This window comes from Ipomoea triloba, chromosome 2 (genome assembly GCF_003576645.1).
Source record: "Ipomoea triloba cultivar NCNSP0323 chromosome 2, ASM357664v1".
Lineage (NCBI taxonomy): Eukaryota > Viridiplantae > Streptophyta > Magnoliopsida > Solanales > Convolvulaceae > Ipomoea > Ipomoea triloba.
Window position 1 is genome coordinate 2,611,313 of NC_044917.1, and position 23,512 is coordinate 2,634,824.

Here is a 23,512-nt window from a genome sequence, read left to right on the forward strand (position 1 = left end):
AAATTAATGTAATTTGGAAATTCATGAATTATAATTCTCTCCAAAGTACACTCAACCAAATAGGCCATTAAAGAGTTTACAAACAGCAAAATTTATCCACTTCTATGGAGACTTTAAAAAAAAGTAAAATAAAAAAATGCCTTTATTTGTATTTTTTTAAGATTTACCATACTTGGGTTATTGACGGAAGATGAGACAACAGTACTTACGGGCATTGCACATAGGTCACACCGCACAATGCCTCAATACTCAATCATTTACACTAAACGAAAAAATATTTCTCAATTTATCAATTTCTCTTTTTAATTGATTACTGTAATACTGTTGATGACTTATCAGCAACATTATTATTGTTAATCAGTTTTTCAATTTATTATCAGAAATTTATTAAAATGTATTTAAAACTTGAAACTTTCTATAACCATAATTCGGAATCATAAACTTTGTGAATGGATCGAATGAAGATTCTCCTAGGACAGTAATGGAACATTGGAAGTACATAGCCACTTGCCTAAAATATTTCCTTTGAATGTTGGAATCAAAACTAAAACAGCTGGAGGAGTTTCAGGAACAATAAAAATAGCTAATATGTCAATTCTGTCATCATCATCCCCTGCTTGCAGGTTGCTTAAACTGCGAGTTTTTCGATGAAATTCCTGTTCAAAACAAAAGGGAAATATCAGAATGGCAAGGAAGTAACACAGCAATATTCAGTAGTTTCAACAAGCAACAATTGCATGGTGTAGATATGAAAAGATATGTTGATCTCAACTAAGATTAGATTGTTCCGTCTTAATTAATAGTATGATTACACACCTGTATATAAGGTGATGTTCTTATAAGAATCATTTTTTCATATGAAAACATGAGAACAATGATTATAATAAAAAGTCAAACACAGTAAATTCATTAATCTAATCAATAATGGACAAATCTATCTAAGTAAAATTCTAAACTTCGGTCAAAATAGGTAAGTTAATAACAAAATAAATCAAATTTTCTAGATAGAAAAACAAGCACATCCGTATATATCATCTTTTTTCACTTTTTTTTATTTATTTATTTCTTTCTACGTAAGCACAGAATTAAGCCTATTTTTCTACATCAAAGATAAATGTGAGTTATGTCTAACAAATGTGTGCATATGTATACAAATTTGTGTGCATTAATAAATAAGTTCACAATTTGAACGCAAACAAATCCAACATGAGTGCACACCTTTAAAACAAAGCATAATACATAATTGCGCACACAATAGCATAGACATATGAACCCAAAGACAATAACAACTGACAATGACTTAACATAAATAACGGCATGTACAATAACAAACCATCAATACACATGATGCGTAATTCACTGCAAACTACAATCAACATACTTGGATTAAATGTGAACAATGAAACAGAAATACACAAACAACCCTGAAATGAACATAACACTACATTGGTAGTGCACACATACTGCATACCTTAGCCCCAAATGCACAAAAATCTATACTAGAATAGATACTGATAGAATATGAAGTGCACATGTATAGAATTGAAAGTATACAATCCAAACAAAAATACAATCCTACGAGAAAATACACTCATAACAAAACTATATCTCATAAAATCATGTATAACATTCACAAATAATACTTCAAGATTCTAAATGCATACAAAACTACTAATTTACTCATTCATAAATATATGTAAGATAAATAATCCAACAAATCTTAAAAAACTTATGACCATAGGTGTAGGTGAACCTAAGATCAAAGGCCATATTAGTCCTTATTTATCATGTGGGGAGTTTCTCATATATATATATATAAAGATGTTCGGGTGAAAAAAAAAATCACAGGTGAGAAATGAGAAAGAATCTCAGCCCAGGATCAAAAAAATTCGTTACTTACGAACTTTAACAATGTGCATTGTAAGGCACAATAATGTGCTCTTCAAGAATGAACAATGTGCATTAGAAGGCAAAAAGCAAACGAGCAATATTCAATTCAAACAAGCAATTAAATTATTGAAAAATTAAATTTAATATAGGATCTTCAACACAAATCATAAACGACCATAAATAATAAACAAACAAGCAATTAAATTATTGAAAAATTAAATTTAATATAGGATCTTCAACACAAATCATAAACGACCATAAATAATAAACAAACAAGCAATATTCAATTCAAATGAGTACTTAGTGATCAAGATTAATTGATCTTTAAAAAAAAAGTTCGCAATCTATAATTTAAAAAAAAAATATTCTGGAAGGCACAACAATGTACACTGTAAGGCACAACAATGTGATCTGGAAGAAGGAACAATGTGCACTCTAAGGCAAACAATATTCACTACGAAGGCACAACATTGTGCTCTGAAAGGCATAACAATGTGTTCTGTATGTCATAACAATATGCACTGTATGGCATAACAATGTGCACTGTATGTCATAACAATGTGCACTGGAAAAAAGAATAATGTGCATTGAAAAGCAAAAAAAAATTAACCTACTTACACAAAATTAAAACAATGTCACCGTATTTTTTTTTTAAATTCTCCAATTTGGACCCTTGAATATTAGCATATATACACACACACATACACACACAAAATTCAGTTCATATGAAAACACATCCTCAGGTGAACCTATGGACAAATCCAGGCTGTCTGATGGATAGGAAATCAAATAATATTTATGAAAATTTGTAATATTTATGAAAATGATCACATCTATTTTTCATTTTTTCTTTATTTTTTGCCATTAGATCTACTAGATTGATGGTCTAAATTAGTCCACAAGTTCTCACTTGGAGCATGGTTATAAGTTTCTCTTGGGAGCGAGACCATATATATATATATAGCATGCTAAGGATACGGTGCAAAAAACTTTCTAGATAAAAAATAAGATGAGATCTAAACTGTTGATCTAGACATCTAAGCTTCAATCTCTTTGCGCAATCATTCTCAAGCCATATTTCCTTCAATATCTCTACAGAATCATTCTCAACTCATTCTCCTTCAATCTCTCTATGCGATCATTCTCTCTCATTCAATTTAACTGTGAATTCCACCATATTCCAAAATTCAATTTAATTATCTTATTCAGGTAAAAGTTATTTTGTATGGATGGGTTGTATGCCTATAGTGTTTATGAGGGATCCTGAGCTACTCAAGAAGGCTCATTGGGGATGCTTATAGTGCACTGAAATAATGGACAATGTGCACTGGAAGAAAAGACAAAGTGCACTGAAATAATGGACAATGTGCACTGGAAGAAAAGTCAATGTACACTTAAAAAAAGGAGTAATGTACATTGAAAAAAGGCGTAATGTGCACTAAAAGGAGGAACAATGTGCACTTTAATCTTTACTGCATATATATATGCATAGGGAATATGTTATATGGATTGCATATCTTTCAATAATCTAGAATGATTAAAGAATAATATTTGGAATTGGATCACAATACCAATTTCTAATGTAATTGAATGAAATTAAAATTTGATAAATGTTTGGTTATTGTGTCCAAGATTAACATTGGTTCTTGGATAGAAGGGGACAATATACATTGAAAGGGAGAACAATGTGCACGGGAAGCTAGGGAGACAATGTGCATTGGAATAAAGACAATATGCACTGAAAGGAGGAACAATGTGCACTAGAAGCTAGGGAGACAATGTGCATTGGAAGAAGAGACGATATGCACTGAAAAGAGGAACAATGTGCGCTGAAAAAATGGATAATGTGTACTCGAAGAAGAGAAATTATGCACTCAAAATAAAATAAAAAAAAAATACTCCGTACATTAACTTACATAAATTTACCAAACAAGCTCTGCGTGTTTTTCCAAATTTCCCTCATTCTGAGAAGTTGATATAGATTTAATCAATAGTGAAGATGTCACCCTATTTTTCACCTGGGGAAGCCTTACATTTGATCTATAATCTACATATATATATACACATACACACACACACACACACACACACACATACATACATACATACATACATACTTCACTTTGCAAACTTAAACACTTAAATATGCATCCTGTAACAACTAAATATGCAAAATTGTATAAATATTAAAAAGTCAATGAAAAGGCTAAATTTTAAATCTAAACCGTAAACCTAGACCCTAAGTGAACCCCTAAACCAAATAAAAAAAAAAAAAAACTCGATTATAAACTCTAAAATCCAAACCCTAAGTGCTATGCACTATCACATTTTTGCAAGTACAATCTTTTAATACTAAATGTGCAATATGTTAATACTAGATTCACATTTTGACATTTTATAACAACTACTTGGGCAAACCTGAAAATTTTTGAAATGTGGAGATTTTAGTGTTCTAAGTTTGCATACTAAAGTTGATTATAATTACGAATATGCCACCACATTTTTTAAAAAATATGATCTGATTCGTCCGATTTTTTCAAATGTAAAGTTGAGATTGGTTCTTAGTTTTTTCCTAAGGATTTGTTTTCATTCCAATACGTGTTTATATATATATACACACACATGAGGACACCCACCTAAGGACATGTTCTTAAAGCCTTCCTCAATAGTGGAGATTTCAGTGTGATTTTTGAGAAGTTTTTGTATATGTGATTAGGAAAGAGAAAATGAGAGTGGAGAAAAAAAAAAGAAAAGGGAAAAAAACAGAAAACAAAATTGAAAAAAAATAATATATATATATTTAGGCACCCAGGGCCTGGGGGCGAGAACTGCGTCTCATGCACGTGAGGCGCAGTTCTCTTCCCACAGTGGACCCCTCACTTGCCTGCCAAAACCTTCAAATTTGCAGAAGAAAAATACCCAAAAAAAATAAAAAATCACTCACTAACATTTGTAAAAACTCATCACTCACATTTTACTATTCCAAAAAAAAACTAATAAAAATGACTAATGGGATAGCCTAAGAGAACATTAAGAATCAATCATTGCAATCAAGAAAGATCTAACATAGTAACATAGATGATATTCTGATTTTTTTTTTCAAATGTAAAAGTGTAATATAACTCTATAAAATCAAATTTTTAATAGTATAGAGTGCAATCTATACAGACCCTAAAACTTAAATTAAAAAAATTACACTAAATCTTAACTCAAAGTAATAAATATTAAAACGTAAGAAGTAAAAAAGTGAAATAATAAATCATAGTGACACACTAAACCAAATCAAAAATCCAAATATACGGTATAGTATTGCAAAGAGCAATTTTTTTTTTAAAGTCAAAAAGCCACCATTATTTTTTTTACTCTTTATTCAAGTATTAGATATGGTCGGATGAACGACAAAGTTTGATTCTTAGTCTCTGGGATGATTGTTAAGATAATACCTTTTCCTTTTCGATCCCTACAGCCAGGACTTCCGCAGGAGCATTTAAACGCTTTGATGGGATGGTTAATATCGTAAAAGTCAATACCATAATCCTGGGATAGAATTGCAAAAGAAGGTATAAAAATTTATTATTCTGCAGAGTAATTTATCTCAGGAATCAAAGAGAGCTAACTGAAAAATTGCTCTGAAATCCATCAGTTTTTTTTTTCGTTTAAAACTTCAAATTGAACATTTTCGGAAAATGGTGAATCAATTATAAATACTAATAGAGAAGCAACTCACCCATGTTAGCTCTTCAAAAGCATTCACTTTTCGATTGGTGAAAAATGCAATCTGCAAAGGCACAAAATATGGATTTTAGATTTTTTCTATTGAGCGTATAATATATAAAATATAACTGTATAGTTGGGACGGAACACTTTCGAGATGGTAAATCATACATGGTAATAATGATGGTCAGGAGTTTCAATCTGAACTGGTATCTCGATCAAATTCCCATCAGAGCACCTAAAATTCAACCAAGCAAAAACCAATACACGTTGTAAGAGCAAAATCTCACGTTTCCATATAGCTACATGAATGAAGAGAAAGTAATGTAAGGAGTACCTATGATTGATAAACCTCGCAACATTTCCATAGTATGTTGCATCCAAGCAAAGTGCATCTTCATCCTTCAGAACTCCTTCAGAACTCCAATCTGCATCTAATAGGACAGGGTATGTGTGCTTTTCGCCACCTCTTCGTTTATTCCGCTCATACAACTCAATGTTGGTTAATATCTCCCCGACATACTCACACACAAATGCACCTTTTGGCAACTCCTCAAGTGTCCGAACACCCCAGCCTTTACCATCAGCCGTCATGAACACCTTAGATTGAGAAGAAAAAAAAACAATAACTTAAAATGTTGTCATTAACATTCAAGAATGAAGACCCTTGTGAAAAGCAACCAATCCAAGGTCAAAATCAGATTGTTTGCATCAAAGAATTTGGCAGTGAAGAAACTTCAATTCAAGAATGAAGTACAGAATTTTGTTTACCAAACACTGACCTGCAATTTCCGTGTTATTCCTCGCTGTACAACACGGTTTCCACAACTCATCTTGCAGCCACATTTTCTCCAGCATTCTTTGATGAACTTCCTTACTAAGTGGCCCTTGCATTTTTCTGGCCTATGAATATTCTTAGCTCTCTCTAAGGGGCAATCTTCACAATAGAAGTGGTAATGCTTCAGAGGTTCTTGATACATAGAAATACTATCTCGAAGAAATTCTTCTCTGAGAAGCCCTTCTGATGTATAAGCAAATTCTCCTCCAGTTTCACGGGCACATGCACAAGGTACTGAGGATGAAAGGCAATCCCCCTTACACTTTGAACAACAATCATCATCTGCAATACGAGCCAGTGAAAACTGTACATATGCACTTTGATATATAGTATTTTCTCTAATGTAAGAAAATTTAGGTCGTCGTCCATTGCCAATTTCATCCAGCAATGAAATACGCATTTCCTCAGTACCATTTGTTATGTCACAGATCTTTAAAGGTTTTTTCTTATCACGGTTTACAGGTTGCTCTTGCGCAACTAAACAACGTGAAGAAGATGCAGATCTTAAACCTTTTCTCATTGAATTTCTCTCCGAGTGATCCACTCTGAGAGGTTCCCCATTTGAACACAAGTTATTCTGCAGACAACTGGCAGTGTTTTTTTTCTCAAGAGATCCCTCAGTAGGTTCAGTAGGCGCATTAACCACTTCCAAGTATCTTTCACATACTTCTTTCATTGAATTCTTTAGAGAAAACTGGAATCCCGCAATTTTATAAGACATCAAGCAATTGTCATCCACTAATTTTAGAGCAGCATTGATGATTGAACAGCAATTGTTGGATTGTGCAGACACACCATCATGTATTAGAGCAAGTTTTACCGTTCCACAAGAAGATGAAACAATATCGAAAATACTTTGCAAGTTGGTGCTGTAATCAAACGATGAACCTTCTTGTTTGATATTCATATTCTTAGGGCACTGGGATGCAGGAATGGGCTTGTTGGGAAAATTATCTGCCGAGTTTGGAAGAGCTGAAAGAAACAACACATGAAAAATGACACATATATCATCATTCTGATAAAACATAATAATAGAATATTCTTTGGTACACAGACATTATAATAGAAAAACTGAACATGAAATAGACATGGATTCAAATATAATATTTTCTTAAACAAAGAAACTATGAAGCTTGATATCTAGATCTGCACTCTCCATTACATTAAGAAAGAAAAAAGATGGAAATAAATAAATAAGTAACATTCGTTCATAGTCCTAGAAACCTAGAATAGAAGCTCTCATTATTACTATCAAAGAGAAACAAAGGAATAATTCAGCTGAATAATGCAGCATTTTTCTATCTTATTTCAGTCAGAGGAAGTAAAATTCCTCATTACAGTCACCAAGAGCGACCTAGACCTTAAAAACTATAATCCATAAGAATTTCAGAAGTTTCTTACATTAAAAAATGATGCCTACCAAATGGTTCTATTAGTATTTTAGGTTCAAAACAGTACTCCCTCTGTCCCACTTTAAATTTTACTATTTTGGTGGTCAATTTTACTAACGTCTGACTTAAGTTTGTATACTAACTTTATATTGTGTTGACTATAGGGAAGCAAAACTATTTAAACTTTTTGGGAGGGTGGGAATATTATTTATGGCTACTATAATATTATACAGCAGAACTATGGAGTATGATTCTAACAAAAAGAGCATTATCTAAATTGAAGATCATGTGAATGGCCAAAACTTCTCAAAACCCATGCAGAAGCTGATTTTTTTATTGTTTTACCTAGTGTATCAATGTATCAATGCTGATTGTGCTAAAATCCAAGACAATTCAAAGGTTACTTTAGGACCAGTGTCTATAGAGTAAAAATAAAAATCTTGTACTAACACTAAAATTTGTAATGTAAGGGTGAAAAAAAAAAAAAGATGTAGGCAAAAGAAGGAAACACGATAATGCTACAAATACACCACAAGTGACTTTCAATTTTCAACAAGTCATGCACATAAGTGTTTCATGATAAAACAGGAAGCATTCATTTAGCCTACAATGAAGCTTATATAAGAGACACACTGATCTGAACATATGATTTGATGATCATATGATGTAGTCACTGTTTTTGTGCCAATGATCAGCACCCTAGCTGTGTCATTATGACTACTAATAGAGTAATAGACAGCCATTTAATAATCATTAAACATGTATCCCTACCTGGAGAAGCATTTGAAGCAGGAGAGGTGATATTTGGTAAGACTTGATCAGATTGTTCTATTAAAATAGGATTCTTTCTTCTGTCCATAGCTTGATAACCACATTCAGTCTCTGGCTTTGATTCACCCGTTTCTCGAAGTTCACCCTCTCCAAGATTTAAATTATTATTGCCATTTTCCATAGATGAAGCATGGCCCCGTTTTTGTTTCTTACAAGAAGGTTCATTGGCAGTAGGCTAGCCATTCAAGAAGTGATGTATCAGATTAGATCATTGTAATCCTAAAGAAACTATTTTTATAATTCTAGAACTATAAAATGGTAAAGACAATGGAAGACCAAAATACTATTTATTCCATACAGCACACTCTGCTTGTTTTAAAGAGTAAAATGTATTCCCTCTGCCCATTAAAAACTCTCATCATTACAATAGTTGTATGTTCAAAAATTCAAACTCTAATTTATGATAGGCAAAATAAAAAAATATACCCTAAGATATCATTTTTATGATTGGTTGATTGGCTAGCTAGCTTGAAGCAAGCAGCTACTTCAGCTAAAGTCTTCACACACTGATTTTCAGAGGACTAGAAATAACCTAAAGCAAGAATAAGATGAAGACCTCCATGGACAACGAAATTAAATTAAATAAACTAACAAGTGAACCTTTTCATCATCAGCCTCAAATATTGCATCTGCAAGAGTACGATAGTTATCCTCCTCAATAAATTCCCATTTTTTGTTATACAATTTTAGCAGCTTCCTCAGTACTGGTTTAACCTTGTCTGGTTCAATGCCCAAGCTCCTCATTGCCTCGAAGGCACCTGCAACCTTTGGATCAACCGGCATGATTGATCCAAATTGTTCCAGCTAACCTTAATCTGCACTAGTGCATAAACAAACAAAAAATTTCACTTATTTGAACCAAGATTAAGCTCCAATCTGCACTGCCTATCTTATTTCAACTTTGATAAGAAATAAAAGAAACAATAATCAGTCACCAAAAAATCCAAATATATGATCAGACATTTCTGCTACACTTAAGCATTCAGCTGCAGCAATTTTGTAACTTACAGGTATTGCTTGCTCAGCAAGAAAGACTGAAATTATACTCCCTTGTAACCGGGATGAACGATGATCAATGATTAAAATAAAAACATAAATATCACCGAAACAAACCTTTTGTGAGAATGCGCGCAAACAATTCAAGCACAAATACAAAACAGAGGCTTAATCACGATCAGGGAAAGCAAGTCCTATCTAAGTTTTTAGCAATTTAGGAAAAGAGATTGCGTATGAATCACCGAAGAGTCTTTATCGGCGTGAACATGAAATCGGGAAGTCCGGCGCCGATGCCTGAGAGAGTCCACTATTCACGTATATACGTCTGCGTATACATATATGCGCTGTATTTGTGGTGAGAATGAATGCAGAAAGAGCGATACGGTACGCTCGTTTTGGTTAAATAGGAATCGGAGTGGCGATGGTGGTGGCACCGAGGCTGCACACAACCAGAGACGAGGGGAGTGTATTTCAATCACTCACGCTATGATCTATGCGCCATGGACGAACGAGGGAAGTGTGACTCTTGAATGAAAGCTTCAAAAAACGATGAGTTGAAGACTGAAGTATGACTTTTAGGTTTTGATTCTTATTTAATTTTTCATATTGTTACTCAAAAGATTTAATTGATAAAATCTAAAAAGTGTTTATGATTTTTTTTTATAACTTAAGTTTTTCGACTTAGTTAAATTATATATTAATCATGAGCCTGTTTTGGACCCATAAGGAGATAAGTTCACAAAGAACTTAATATGTTCGTTCACGTGTGCAACACGTGTGCTTTAAGTGTGCCTACAAGACTCTCTTTCTTGTTTCATCTTATTTGATGAGTTCCATTTAAAAATCATATTTGCATTAAAAAAAATGATGAGTCGATGATTGAAGTATGACTTTCAGGTTTTGATTTTGATTTAATTTTTCATATTCCTACTCAAAAATTTTAATTTATAAAATTCATAAAGTGTTTATGATTTTTTTTTTGATACCTTAAGTTTTTCGAGTTCGTTAAATTATATATTAATTATGAGCCTATTTTGGGCCCATAAGGAGATAAGTTCACAAAGAACCTAACAGCAACATCATTAGTGAGGTTTTCGGGTTGGTTTTTGTTATATACATGTAAGAAAGAGAAGGTGGAGGAAAAAAAAAACATGACATGAAAAAGTAAAAATAAAAACGTGCTTGTTCACGTGCGAAGCGTTTCAAGTGTGCCTACGAGACTCTCTTCCTTGTTTCATCTTATTTAATGAGCCCCACTTAAAAAAATTATATTTGCAGTAAAAAAAAAATAAAAAAAAAACAAAAAAAAAACAAAAAAAAATCCCCTCCCCCTTATTTAATCGAGATGCGAAGAATTTGAGCCAAAAACATCGATGGCAGAAAGTCGGATGCTAAGAAACAAAGAGATATGGTGAGTTGGGTGATAAGCGGACACAGACACAAAGAGAGTGAGATGTGCGAGAACGGTAGAGAAGATGAGTGTTAGGGTTAGGGTTGAGTGTGTATTATTAAAATTTTTTAATTGGTTAGTTTTTTTTTTTAAGGCAAAAATATTCAATTAGGCTCATGAACTTTAAAAAGTATTGTTTGCAAAAAAAAAAAAAAAAAAAAAACTTAAAAAGTATTAAACCCTTCAACTTTTGATTTTCGTGCATTCAAACAAAAAAAAAATTGGTTGATTACCTACAAATGTCGATAATCTCGACGGAATTCCCGTGCAATATAGGGGCAAAATCAAATTTCCTTCAATTTTGGGAATGAAACATTTTGAAAATACGAAAACACAATCTCGGTCTACAAAGGAAGATATTTATTGGGTAGGAATTTAGATTTGTGAAATATTTGACATACACGGGTTGTGAATTGTGGATGGGCGCTATCGCTACAAAGGAAGATATATATTGGGTAGGAATTTGGACTTGTGAATTATTTGACATACACGGGGTATGAATTGTAGGCTTAAGTTGTAATAATAATAATAATAATAATAATAATAATAATAATAACAATAACAATAACAATAACAATAAAATATAAAAAAAAATAAAAGATATAAATTACAAAAATTTCAAAAATAACAATTACTTTGATTTTAATGCTTCCACTCACTAACACCTATTATTGTACGCTGAATTGGAAAATGGTGTTTATAATTAATTATATAAAAAAGGTCAATTTAAGAAGCAATTTACACATATATAAGGAAATATATATATATATATAGGAAAGCGGGATTTTATACCTGGTGAGAAGTAGAAATGATCGCTCGCGGTTCTTTGAAAACGAGAGGAGGCCAGATTCCGGAGCCGTCGAAAATGTCGAGACGCGGAGAATTTGAGTCAAAAATGCTGATGGCAGAGAGCCGGATGCTACAAAACAGAGAGATATGGTGAGATGGGTGAGAAACGGACACGGACACGGACACAAAGAGAGTGAGAGGTGCGAGAACGGTAGAGAATATGAGTGTTAGGGTTAGGGTTGAGTATGTATTATTAAAGATTTTTAATTGGTTAGTTTTTTTTAGACAAAAATATTCAATTAGGCTCATGAACTTTAAAAATTATCAATTACATCCATCAACTTTTGATTTTCGTGCATTCAAACCAAAAAATTGGTTGATTACCTACAAATGCCGATAATCTCGACGGAATTCCCGTGCAATATAGGGGCAAAAACATTTATAGGTGTTAATTGGCACTTTGCGAGATGAATTTACTTGAATTATGGTAATGAAACATTTTCAAAAAACGAAAACTTAATTTCGGTGGAATTCCGTGCAACATAAGTGCCAATTAACACCTAAATAATCACATTTAATGAAATATATCCCGCAAAGATTCATTAATAAATACATTTATAAAAAAAATAAAAATTTCAAAAATACAGTTACTTTGATTTTACTATTTCCACTAACATGCATTATTGTACTCTGAATTGGAAAATGGTGTTTATCATTTTAAGAAATTTATTTATTCTTTTAAAAAATATATTAGTAAAAATATGATACTTATTATTGATCAATAGAAAAAAAAGAAGATAAATATTAAATATTCGAGATGCATCTCTCATGCAAAACAATTTTTCATGGTCCTTTGATGGCTAGTGTCACAGGACGATATTTACTAAGTACACACTATTGGATAGTGGCTGCCCACTACTGACCAGCCAACAAGTTGATTTTAAGTGTCTTGTAAATTGTTGATTGAGTCAATTAGTCAAAACATGAGCACTGAAGTGAGTAGCGTTTCATATAAGCTGATTTGATTATATTTATAAAATGATCATTTTAGCCTTGTAATCTCTAATCCCTAATCTTAGCATTGTAATGTCTAATCCCTAATCTCTTTGATACTTCACCATTTCTAGATTTGCATTTTTCAGATAAACAAATGGAGCAACGTTTCTAATCGATTACCCCTCAAGATTTTTCATGTGCATCCTTGTCCTCAAAACTCATAACACACAACGAACCTAGATTTTTCATTCACAATTTTTAAAAAAAAAAACAAAAAAAAAAAAAAAACAATAACAACAACAACGAAAAGGATCGAACTACATACCTGATCGAGTAAAGAAACGAGTTAACCTAGCAATGTCATCATTTTCTTCATCTTGATCACCACTGTTGTCTTATTCATCTTCTTCATCATCGTTGTCTTCTTGATCATCTTCTTGCCATCATCGTCTTCCTTATCTTCTTCGCTAATCGCTATTGCTACAAAGGAAGATATATATGGCAAATTATCTATGAACCTGGGTATCGCTGCAAAGAAAGACGATATATATGGCAAATTATCTATGGACTTGGGTATCGCTGCAAAGAAAGATGATATATATGGCAAATTATCTATGGACCTAGGTCCACCTTGAAAGGTGGACCCATATCAAATTAAAAATGCGCGATTGGAATAACGGTGCCGTTAGTGGGTGGACCCACGTCAAAAATGCGTGTTTGGAATAACGGTGCCGTTAGTGGCACCGTTTCCTCAACCAATGATATATTTTTGTGTGAATATAGAGTTCAAAAATTTGTTATACTGTTGAATATAGGGTTGAGTGTGTATATTACAGATTTTTAATTTGCTAGGTTTTTATTATTATTATTTTATTGTAGGCAAAATATTCATACATTCTAAAAGCGAATTCCCTTGAATTATGGGAATGAAACATTTTCAAAAAATGAAAACTTAATTTCGGTGGAATTTCCGTGCGACATAAGTGCAAATTAACACCTAAATAATCACATTTAATGAAATATATCCCGCAAAGATTCATTAATAAATATATTTATAAAAAATAAAAATAAAAATTTCAAAAATACAGTTACTTTGATTTTACTGCTTCCACTAACATGCATTATTGTACTCTGAATTGGAAAATGGTGTTTATCATTTTAAAAATATTGTCAAGCTGCAAAACAAGGTGAGGTGAATTAGTCATATAAATCGTTCAAAAACTTATATGAGACATATCTTATGAGTTAACAAATATTATATTGTTATGAAAAAAATTTACTTATTCTTTTAAAAAGCATATTAGTAAAAATATAATACTTATTATTGATCAATAAAAAAAAAAGATAAATATTAAATATTCGAGATGCATCTCTCATGCAAAACAATTTTTCCCAATGCCAACCATATAAGCTTGTATAGTTATTCATAAATTAGCTAGGAAGGTAAATTGCACTAAGAAGATCCCACCTACATGACTAAATTCTCATCACCTTCTTCTACTCAATTAGCGATTAGCAACCCTAGCGGGACAAATACAATTATCTTTTTTAAGTGATAGGGAGATATATGTTATATGAAACTAAATGTTTTATCAACTTAATTGAATTAAAAAATTAATGAATAATGTTCCAAAAAATCTTTATATTAAAATATTGTATCAAACCTTCACATTATAAAGAAATTTTATCTTTTAAATGATAGAAGGAAGTATTAAATGATGTTATTGAGCAGAGGATGATAATGAAAGCTGGTTAGGCCACTGAACTGAAATGGCCGCCGGGAAAGAAGCGCCGCCGTATGATCATCCACACGTACAGTCGTCAGCCACCTTCTTGGAATGCCTCCTGGACGATCTATTCTTCCTGTCCATAAAACTGATCCCACAGATGAGCTTAAGTTTGGCGGAGAACGAGATCGATCTCGGCCGCCCTCCTTCGGATTCACATCTTCTGTGCAAACAATGCTTCCTACCTCCCCGCCGGCTACCCGCCTTATCCTTTCCCGTCGCCGGAATACTTTCCTTTTTCATGTTTTTTGTTTCTCCCTCCCTGCTTTCATCCCCGGCCGCCGCCCTGATCCAACTCTCAAATATAGAGTTCCCGGCGAGGCAGTTATCGTCTTCTACATTATCTCCCCCCCAGAAATCCACGACGGCAGTCTCTGATGACGTCACGCGATGCATTCCAGAGCTTCTAGCCGACCTGAGTCTCGTCGTATTACTTTGTTCCGTCACGCAAGACAAGAGGCTTTTGTCCTCATACGCTGTCGTTATGCTTTCTAGGAACGACGCCGTTTCGCTTAATTTACATTCTTTTGGCATATTTTGGTGTTCCCCAAATTCATCGGTGCCGTTATAATTCTGCAGTTCCACTGTTAGGGGAACTTTATCGGCGTTGGATTCGAGCACGGCCGCCGGATTTTGACAGCCGATCGTCGATTCCGGGGGATGGATGAGAAGGTTGTCTTTCAATTGGACGCCGACGTTGAGAATCCCTTGTAAATGCCCCGAAGGACGGCGAATCCGAAGCGCGAAGTGGCGAACGGTTGGGTTTCTGGGGGAGAGGGGAGGGGAAATGGTGCTGATCACGAGGCTAGTTGTTCCCATAGGAAGATCACGCAGCCACGCAACGTTATAGATCTCGAATTTAATCTCCGATGATTTGGAATTGAGAAACCTATCGTCCACGTAAAACGAGAACTTATGATTCCAGGTAGGGTTTGTGCCGCCTTCCCGGTCCACCGCCGTGTGCGATCGATCGTCGTGATCTAAGCAAGCCACGACGTATGTGCGCAACAATCTGGCCAAGGGCGGGAGGTCATTGGCGGAAATCACCTTGATTTCCAGGAGCATGGTGGGGGCTTGTTGTGCAGACATTTCGCCCGGGAGAGATGAAGATCGAGATCGCCGGAAAATTGATGGCCTGAGGATGGGGAGGTCGCCGTCTTCCTACCTAAGGATGACCGCGAAGAGTGGCCGCCGGTAGAGAGAGGAAGAGAATGCATGAATCGTCAGGTGATATTGGTAGCAGCTTTCCCTAACCTAGATGGTGAGTTGGTGATGTCTCGGCTAAAATTATTTACCATCCTAATCGTGAAAGTGTGGTACATACACTCTTTTAATACACGGTAATTTTATCGTTATTTTTCTCTTCCTAAAAACACCTAAGCGATAAACTACAAAAGTAAAAATAAAAATAAAAATAAAAATAAAAATAAAAAGAGAGATAACCAAAATCATGCAAATTTGTAGAGGACATGACATTCACATTTTTGTCTCCCTCTTTGATTTTTGCACAAAAAAGTTATCCACTCAAAAGAAAATAGTAATAAGATTGTTCAAATCCGTTATTTTAGACTCAATTTATGATTTTATTTTATTTTACTTTCATTGAATTTTAACGCTTCATTTACTTGCCAACACTCATCAGTTATTAAGACCTTTGTGGGTGCAAGTGGGGTGCAACCCAATCACTGTAATTGGATAGTTAGCTTATAATTACCACAAAGTTCTAAGTTTAACTCCCTATGAGAGTTGTAAAAGACTTTCTTATTTTGAGCTGATGAGTTGTAAAAGACTTTCTTATTTTGAGCTGATTAGTTATGGATAACCTTGGTTTGTTTACCATTGTGATCCTTTGTTGACTAGGGTCACAAAGTGAACTTCACCAAGAGCACATTCAGATAGTGGCTGCGAGAATTCTTATAAATCAAAGTATACACCTTTGTGAGTAACCCCAACCAAGATGGCTAAAGATACGAACTTATAATCACAAAGTCACGAGTTCGAATTCCAACTTTCTTGGTTTGATTCGGTCGACTATGAGTAACCTAGGCTAGTTTACCTCCTTATGGTCATTTGTTGGCTAGTGGCACAGGACAATATTTACCCAGTACACACATCGGGTAGTGGCTGCCCAATACTGACTAGCCAACAAGTTGATTAAATTGTGAAATCAGTAAAAACAATTGACTATATTTATAAAATGACCATTTTAGCCTTGTAATCTCTAATCCCTAATCCCTAATCCCTAATCTCTTCGATGCTTCACCATTTCTAGATTTGCATTTTACAAATAAACAAATGGAGCAACGTTTCTAATCGATTATCCCTCAAGTTCTCCCATGTTCATCCTTGTCCTCAAAACTCATAACACACAACAAACCTAGATTTTTCATTCACAATTAAAAAAAAAAAAAAAAAAACCAACAACAACAACAACGAAGGATTGGACTACATACGTGATCGAGTAAAGAAACGAGTTAACCTAGCCATGTCGTCTTCTTCGCTATCATCGTCTTCTTCATCTTGATCACCATCGCTGTCTTATTCATCTTCTTCATCATCGTTGTCTTCTTTATCATCTTCCTGCCATCATGGTCTTCCTTATCTTCTTCGCTAATCGCTATTGCTAAAAAGGAAGATATCTATTGGGTAAAATTTTTGACTTGTGAATTATTTGACATACACGGGTTGAGGATTGTGGATGGACGCTATCGCTACAAAGGAAGTGATGGGTAAATATGCACATGTTTTCATGTATTAGTCGGTCCGTAAATCACCTGTCCGTCGGTCACCCAACCTGTCCGGTCACCCAAACGGTCCGTCGACGGTCACCCGGTCCGTCGGCCGCATGATCGGAAGCAACACACCTTGTGGATTGGAGGCTCACGAGCGCAACAGTTGCTTGATGTGACGACCGACAACTTTTCGGGAACAAGGGATCCGTGTTTTCATCACCTCGAGTAACTCAACCACTTCGAGCAAACCGATGCGCATTTTGCGGAGTGACAGCCCATATGCCCTCCACTTGCATATCAGACACCATGTGCATAGTGAATCCACTTTGTATAAATAGGGGTCATTCCCCTCACTGGAAAGAGGGGGAAGGACTCATCAGTACTACACTAATACACTTGTGATTTGCCGATTGTCTCTCCTGCTTACTCTTTATTACTGTTCGTCACCCGTAGAGCGATATAGCTTCGAACCGCTCAGTCGTTGACCGGTAGACCGACCGTCTGACCGACCGAACGACATTCCTCACCACCCGTAACACACGTATCCGTAGCGTAATCGTAGACCCCGTTTACATTTACGCTATCAGGAAGATATATATGACAAATTATCTATGGACCTGAGTCCACTTTGCAAGGTGGGCCCATGTCAAAAATGCGTGTTTGTAATAACGTAACGGTGCCGTTAGTGGCACCGTTTGCTCAACCAATGATATTTTTTTTGTGTGTGAATATAGAGTTCAAAAATTGTGTTATACTATTGAATATAGAGTTCTGTAAATGTTAATATGGAGTTATGAAATTGTAAATATAGAGTTATGTAATTGTGAATATAGAGTTAAAAAATAATGAATATAGAGTTCAAAAATTGTGAATAAAGAGTTCTACAATTGTAAATATTGAGTTCTGTAATTTTGTATATTGAGTTCTAAAATTGTGAATATAGAGTTCAAAATTGTGAATATATATAGGATTCAAAAATTGTGAATATAAAGTTCAAAATTATGAATATAGAGGAACTAATTCTGAAGACAAACGTCAAATTGGCGTCAAGGAAGTAAGTAATTTTTTAAATTCAAACGACATCGCTTTGAAGCAAAATGACATTGTTTTGGACCTAGGTCCACCTTGCAAGGTGAACTCAGGTCCACAACATAACAACTGGTTGGATATATATATATATATATATATATATAGGGTCGTGTTCAGGTGTGGCCGCGCCCTTACGTGCGGCCGTGCGGTTCACACCGCTCAATGTTACGAAATACACGACTCAATAACATTGAGTGGTGTAAACCGCACGGCCGCCCATAAGGGCGCGGCCACACCTGAACACGACCCTATATATATATATATAGGGTCGTGTTCAGGTGTGGCCGCGCCCTTACGTGCGGCCGTGCGGTTTACACCACTCAATGTTATTGAGTGGTGTATTTCGTAACATTGAGTGGTGTAAACCGCACGGCCGCACATAAGGGCGCGGCCACACCTGAACACGACCCTATATATATATATATAGGGTAGGGATTTGGACTTATGGAATAATAATAATAATAATAATAATAATAACTCATTTTATATTTTAAATATTTAAAATCAAAAATAATTTAATAATAGTGAAATAAATAAAAACAATACACTTATGTAAATAAAAGGGAAAAAAGTCAAATAGGTCCCTAAACTTTATTTATATATTATCCTTTTACCAAAAAAAAAAGGTCCTTTTATCCTTGCACATCTGCCACTTTATTTTCATCTTTTAACTCCCTCCCTGATAAAGTTAAATTGGCTTTGCTGTATGACTTTCGGGGCTTTGCTGCCTCCCGTTCTTTTCGTTATTAATATATTATCCTTTTACCAAAAAAAAAAAAAAAGGTCCCTAAACTTTACACCAAAAGTCAATTAAGCACATAAACATTTAAAAGAGTCAATTAAAATCTTTAACATGTCAATTAAACTCAATAACTGGTAAATGACCTGTAGTAAATGACCTGTAGTAATAACAAATCATTTTAGTTCCGGCTGCAAAATCCGGCGACGGTCACCGGACTCCAGCGGAAGGCGACACAGTGTCGCCTTCCACCAAGGCAACCAGATCTGGTCGCCTTCCTCTGGTGGAAGACAACTAGTTTGGTCGCCTTCCTCCTGGGAAGGCGGGGGAAAGGTGACCAATGGTCACCTTCTGCCATGGAAGGCGACCAGATCTGAACGAATATCATTGCACACATCTTACCACAAAAATCTGAACGAATTCATATGTAACAATACAAATAAGTTGATGCAAGTTGAAAAATAAATTTAAAAAGAAAAAGCAAGTAGCATTGCACACACTTACATAGGCCAATGCACACAGAAACTACAAATTCGTAAAACTAATCTACTTTGACACAAGAAAAAAAAAAAAAAAGACACACAACAACAAATATCATTACACACATCTCACCACAAAAATCTGAACGAATTCATATTTAACAATACAAATAAGTTTATGCAAGCTGAAAATAAATTTAAAAAGAAAAACCAAGTAGCATTGCACACACTTACATAGGCCAATGCACACATAAACTACAAATATAAAATTAATCTACTTTGACACAAGAAAAAAAATAAACACACAACAACAAATATCATTACACACATCTTACTACAAAAATCTAAACGAATTCATATTAATAATACAAATAAGTTGAGGCAAGCTGTAAAATAAATTTAAAGAAAAAAACCAAGTACCATTGCACACACTTATTGTTGCCAATGCACACAGAAACTACAAACTCATAAAACTAATCTAGTTTGACAAACAGTAAAGAAGAAAAAAAGAGAACTTCATTATATCTTCACATTCCAACCTTCTGGCATCACTGGGTTATATAACTAACCACGATCCAAAAAGATTATGTTCTTTTCAGTTTCAATTCCAATCCCTAGAAGATGGAGTAATATGTTTGGAATTTCAGACAGAGCAAAACCAAAGTTGAAGTAAGTAACAGAGCATTTCAAACTGAAGAAAGATGTACACACATGACAAACCAAATTCTTCGCAAATCAGATTAGTGTTCTTTTTCTAATCTTTATAGAATATGCTCCATCATCTTTTTAATTACTCTTCCTCTTTCCACAAGCTTTCTCAAAGACTTACCATACATATATTCCAATTTAATTCATTACTTTTGGATGCATGCATTAATATGTAAAGAATGTTAAGGAGATGATCGGTTCTTGTGACCTAATTAATCTGACCATCATCATCTCAAACAAGCTCCTCCAGAAATGCAAATCAGTGGATAACATACATTAGTTGATACAGACGAACACAAGTGACATTGTAAGTTCACAAGACATCATTCATCAACTTTAATCCCAAAAGTAACCAAAATTGACACAAACTCCATCAACCCCAACCTCCGAACGAAACAAAAAAACCCTAAACTGCCTAAAATCTCAAAATTTGAACAAACCCATCAGCCCCAAAACCCTAACCTGCCCGTCACACCCAAAATTGAGACAACACCCGACCACCCCGTGCCCCAAAGCTAGCGTACCAACCGGCAAGACAAGGAACTTACTCAATGCACACACTCAAGAGACAAAATCCGAATATGAGAACAACAAAAAATGACAAATCGAGAGAAAACACACCTTGGTAGACACCTATACCGATGGTCCCTGTCTTTTGCCCCGTCAGGCGACCCCAACGACCACCATCTACGAGGAAGGAGAGTGGCTACTACGCCTCCAAGTGCGTATCAATAGTGCGTATCAATGAGAACCACACCAGCGAGTGATTAAGGAAGAGAGAGAATATATATATATATATATTTATTTATTTATTTATTTATTTATTTATTTATATATAGCACACAATATAATCAAATATACAACGAATCTTGAATTATACTCTATATAAATTAACATGACCTTAAAGTGTAACATCTTTTGGATTACACTAATTTATTATCACAATATCAAATATAATCAAATATACATGCAATTGGATTATAGTCTATTTAAATTGATATGATGTGATGAATTTTTTTTTTAATACAAACTTCAAACTCCAAAAAAAAAAAAAAAACTAACAATTTTTAACATAGCGTTTATGCAGACCAATATTATTATTTCTGGTATACATTTAATGAAAATTTTAAAGTAGAAGATTATTGAAAGGTGGTAGTGTAAGATTGGTGAAAAAGAGTGGTAGAAAAGATTTAGGCTCAACGTAGAGACAATAGTCTCCTCTAAGATCTCTCATCCATGCAGATTCTCTTCCCAATTGCAAGCTTTCGTCTTTGTTGATGCCACTCCCTTAGCCGTTGGGAGTTGGGACGTCTCCGACGCGGGCGGTGCAGAGATGAATCCCACCAACCCCACGCCGGGGACTTCCACAATCACCGGCTCCGCCGTCACTTTCCAGCCTCCCCCAAGCCATCGGATCCTCGAGATCTGCCTCATCTCCGCCAAAGATCTCTCCCCCGTCTCTAAGCCTCTCCGCTCCTACGCCCTAATCTGGATCCACCCCAATCGGAAACGCTCCACCGGCATAGATCAGAACGGCAACACCAATCCCGCATGGAACGATAAGTTTTCGTTTCGTGTAACCGACGAATTCCTCAGCTCCGATCGTTCCGCCGTGCACGTTGAGATCTACTCCTCATCGTGGTTCCGAGACGTGCTCGTCGGGACCGTCCGCGTCACTACGAGCAATCTAATCACGCCGATCGCCGTTAACGGCCAGAGATTTGTGGCTCTTCAGGTCCGCCGTCCGTCAGGTAATCATCAGGGAATTCTGAACATGGCGGTTTCCCTAATCGATCGTAGAGTCAATGCGAAAGGCGAAATAATCGATATGAAATTGGGGAAAATGGTGAGCGTACCTGAATACGAAGACGACGATGACGACGACGAAGACGAGGAGAAACAGAAATTGAACGCCAAAATCCAACAATGGCGAGCCACGTCGGCCTACGAGGATTTCCCCGGGAAGGCGGGATCCATGGTGGACGGAGGATCCGTGTGCAACGGATCCCTAATAAACGCCGGATCCGAAATCTGCTCCGATATCGGACCATCCGCTTCGGTCGTCGCCGCGGAGATAATCCGAAAATCGCAATTATCTCCGTCGCAACCGAAGGAGCCGCCTCCGCCGGCCAAAAAAGGAAAAGGAAAAGGCGACGACGGCGAAGAGAGCATGATATTGGAAGACATGACCGCCGAGGAAGCGGCGGCGAAAGGGATAAACACGACGAGCGTAGAACGGTGGAAGCGGGGAGATGCGGCAAAACATGGGAAGAAGGGACAGGACAAAGACGGCAGGGTGAAGTGTTTTGCAAACGCTTACGGATTTGAATTCACCATAGTTTGCGGGGCCGGCAACGGCAACGGAAGTAAAGTCAATAAGGCCGGAAAATCCAAGAGTTGAAGAAGAAGAAGATGGATGAGTAGGCCGGCGGGAGATCGAATTAATTCTGCTTAATTAGTTCAATTCCTAAAAAATCCACAATAATTTACCTACTAATTACAGTAATTAATTGATTAATTTTGGAGATTTCATTTCATCATCATCATCATCATATAATTACTGTAAATTCCAAACTCTGATCTTCTTTTGTGTAAATTTTGGTGTAATTAATAATACATTCATCTTTTGTGTGTGTCCGTCTCACGGATCTTTGTTCCTGAGACATGTCGGGTCAATTTCACGTAATACTTATACTAATAAATGTAATACTAAATAAAAAATAAAATATTTATTACTTATGAGAAAATGTAATGCTTTTGAGAAAAACATAAAAAAATATTACATTTTCCTTTATAAGTGCAACATTACTTATAAGGGAAAAAAATATAATACTTTTGATGTAAAAAGTAATACTTTTACATCAAAATATAAAAACATTACATTTGTTATCAAAAGTATGATGTTTTCCCTCATAAGTAACAAACATTTTATTCTTAATTTATTATTACATTTGTTAGTATAAGTATTATATTTGAATATTGACCCGACCCGTCTCACGGATGAGGATCAGTGAAACAGTTGCACATAAGTGTGACCCAATTTTATAATTTTATTTTTATTTCTTTGTTTTTATTTGCTATTT

The 23,512-nt window shown here is 35.1% G+C and overlaps 2 protein-coding genes and 1 long non-coding RNA gene across 7 annotated transcripts; 1 reads left to right on the forward strand and 2 right to left on the reverse strand.

The window, feature by feature from the left end:
* Positions 1-442: 442 nt before the first annotated feature.
* Positions 443-17,383, reverse strand: LOC116010464 (histone-lysine N-methyltransferase SUVR4). Of its 5 annotated transcripts, none has more exons than XM_031249888.1 (11): positions 17,136-17,383; positions 13,221-13,369; positions 11,903-12,029; positions 9,265-9,484; positions 8,605-8,839; positions 6,387-7,414; positions 5,942-6,204; positions 5,776-5,842; positions 5,618-5,668; positions 5,334-5,427; positions 443-656 (listed from the first exon to the last, which is right to left on the reverse strand). In XM_031249888.1, exons 4-11 carry the CDS (start codon positions 9,445-9,447, stop codon positions 607-609), a joined length of 1,971 nt encoding a protein of 656 aa, XP_031105748.1. In that variant the 5' UTR covers positions 9,448-9,484; positions 11,903-12,029; positions 13,221-13,369; positions 17,136-17,383; the 3' UTR covers positions 443-606. The 5 variants fall into 5 exon arrangements, with proteins under 5 accessions (XP_031105748.1, XP_031105746.1, XP_031105745.1 ...); XM_031249886.1 differs by having other exon boundaries at positions 9,265-9,479; positions 13,221-13,375; XM_031249885.1 differs by having other exon boundaries at positions 13,221-13,375.
* A 2,714-nt stretch (positions 17,384-20,097) lies between these two features.
* Positions 20,098-21,125, reverse strand: LOC116010465. Its single transcript, XR_004096924.1, has 2 exons — positions 21,051-21,125; positions 20,098-20,335 (listed from the first exon to the last, which is right to left on the reverse strand). It is a non-coding gene; the product is annotated as an uncharacterized LOC116010465 (long non-coding RNA).
* Positions 21,126-21,762: 637 nt separating this feature from the next.
* On the forward strand, positions 21,763-22,830 carry LOC116010066. Its single transcript, XM_031249329.1, has one exon. It carries the CDS (start codon positions 21,763-21,765, stop codon positions 22,828-22,830), a length of 1,068 nt encoding a protein of 355 aa, XP_031105189.1.
* Positions 22,831-23,512: the final 682 nt, after the last annotated feature.

Coding starts and splice junctions, on each gene's coding strand:
- LOC116010464 (XM_031249888.1), bottom strand. CDS start 9,447: ATGCCGGTTGATCCAAAGGTTGCAGGTGCCTTCGAGGCAATGAGGAGC. Junction 5,428..5,617: donor CTTTTGAAGAGCTAACATGG/GTGAGTTGCTTC, acceptor ATTCTATCCCAG/GATTATGGTATTGACTTTTA. Junction 657..5,333: donor TAGGGATCGAAAAGGAAAAG/GTATTATCTTAA, acceptor TGTTTTGAACAG/GAATTTCATCGAAAAACTCG.
- LOC116010066 (XM_031249329.1), top strand. CDS start 21,763: ATGAATCCCACCAACCCCACGCCGGGGACTTCCACAATCACCGGCTCC.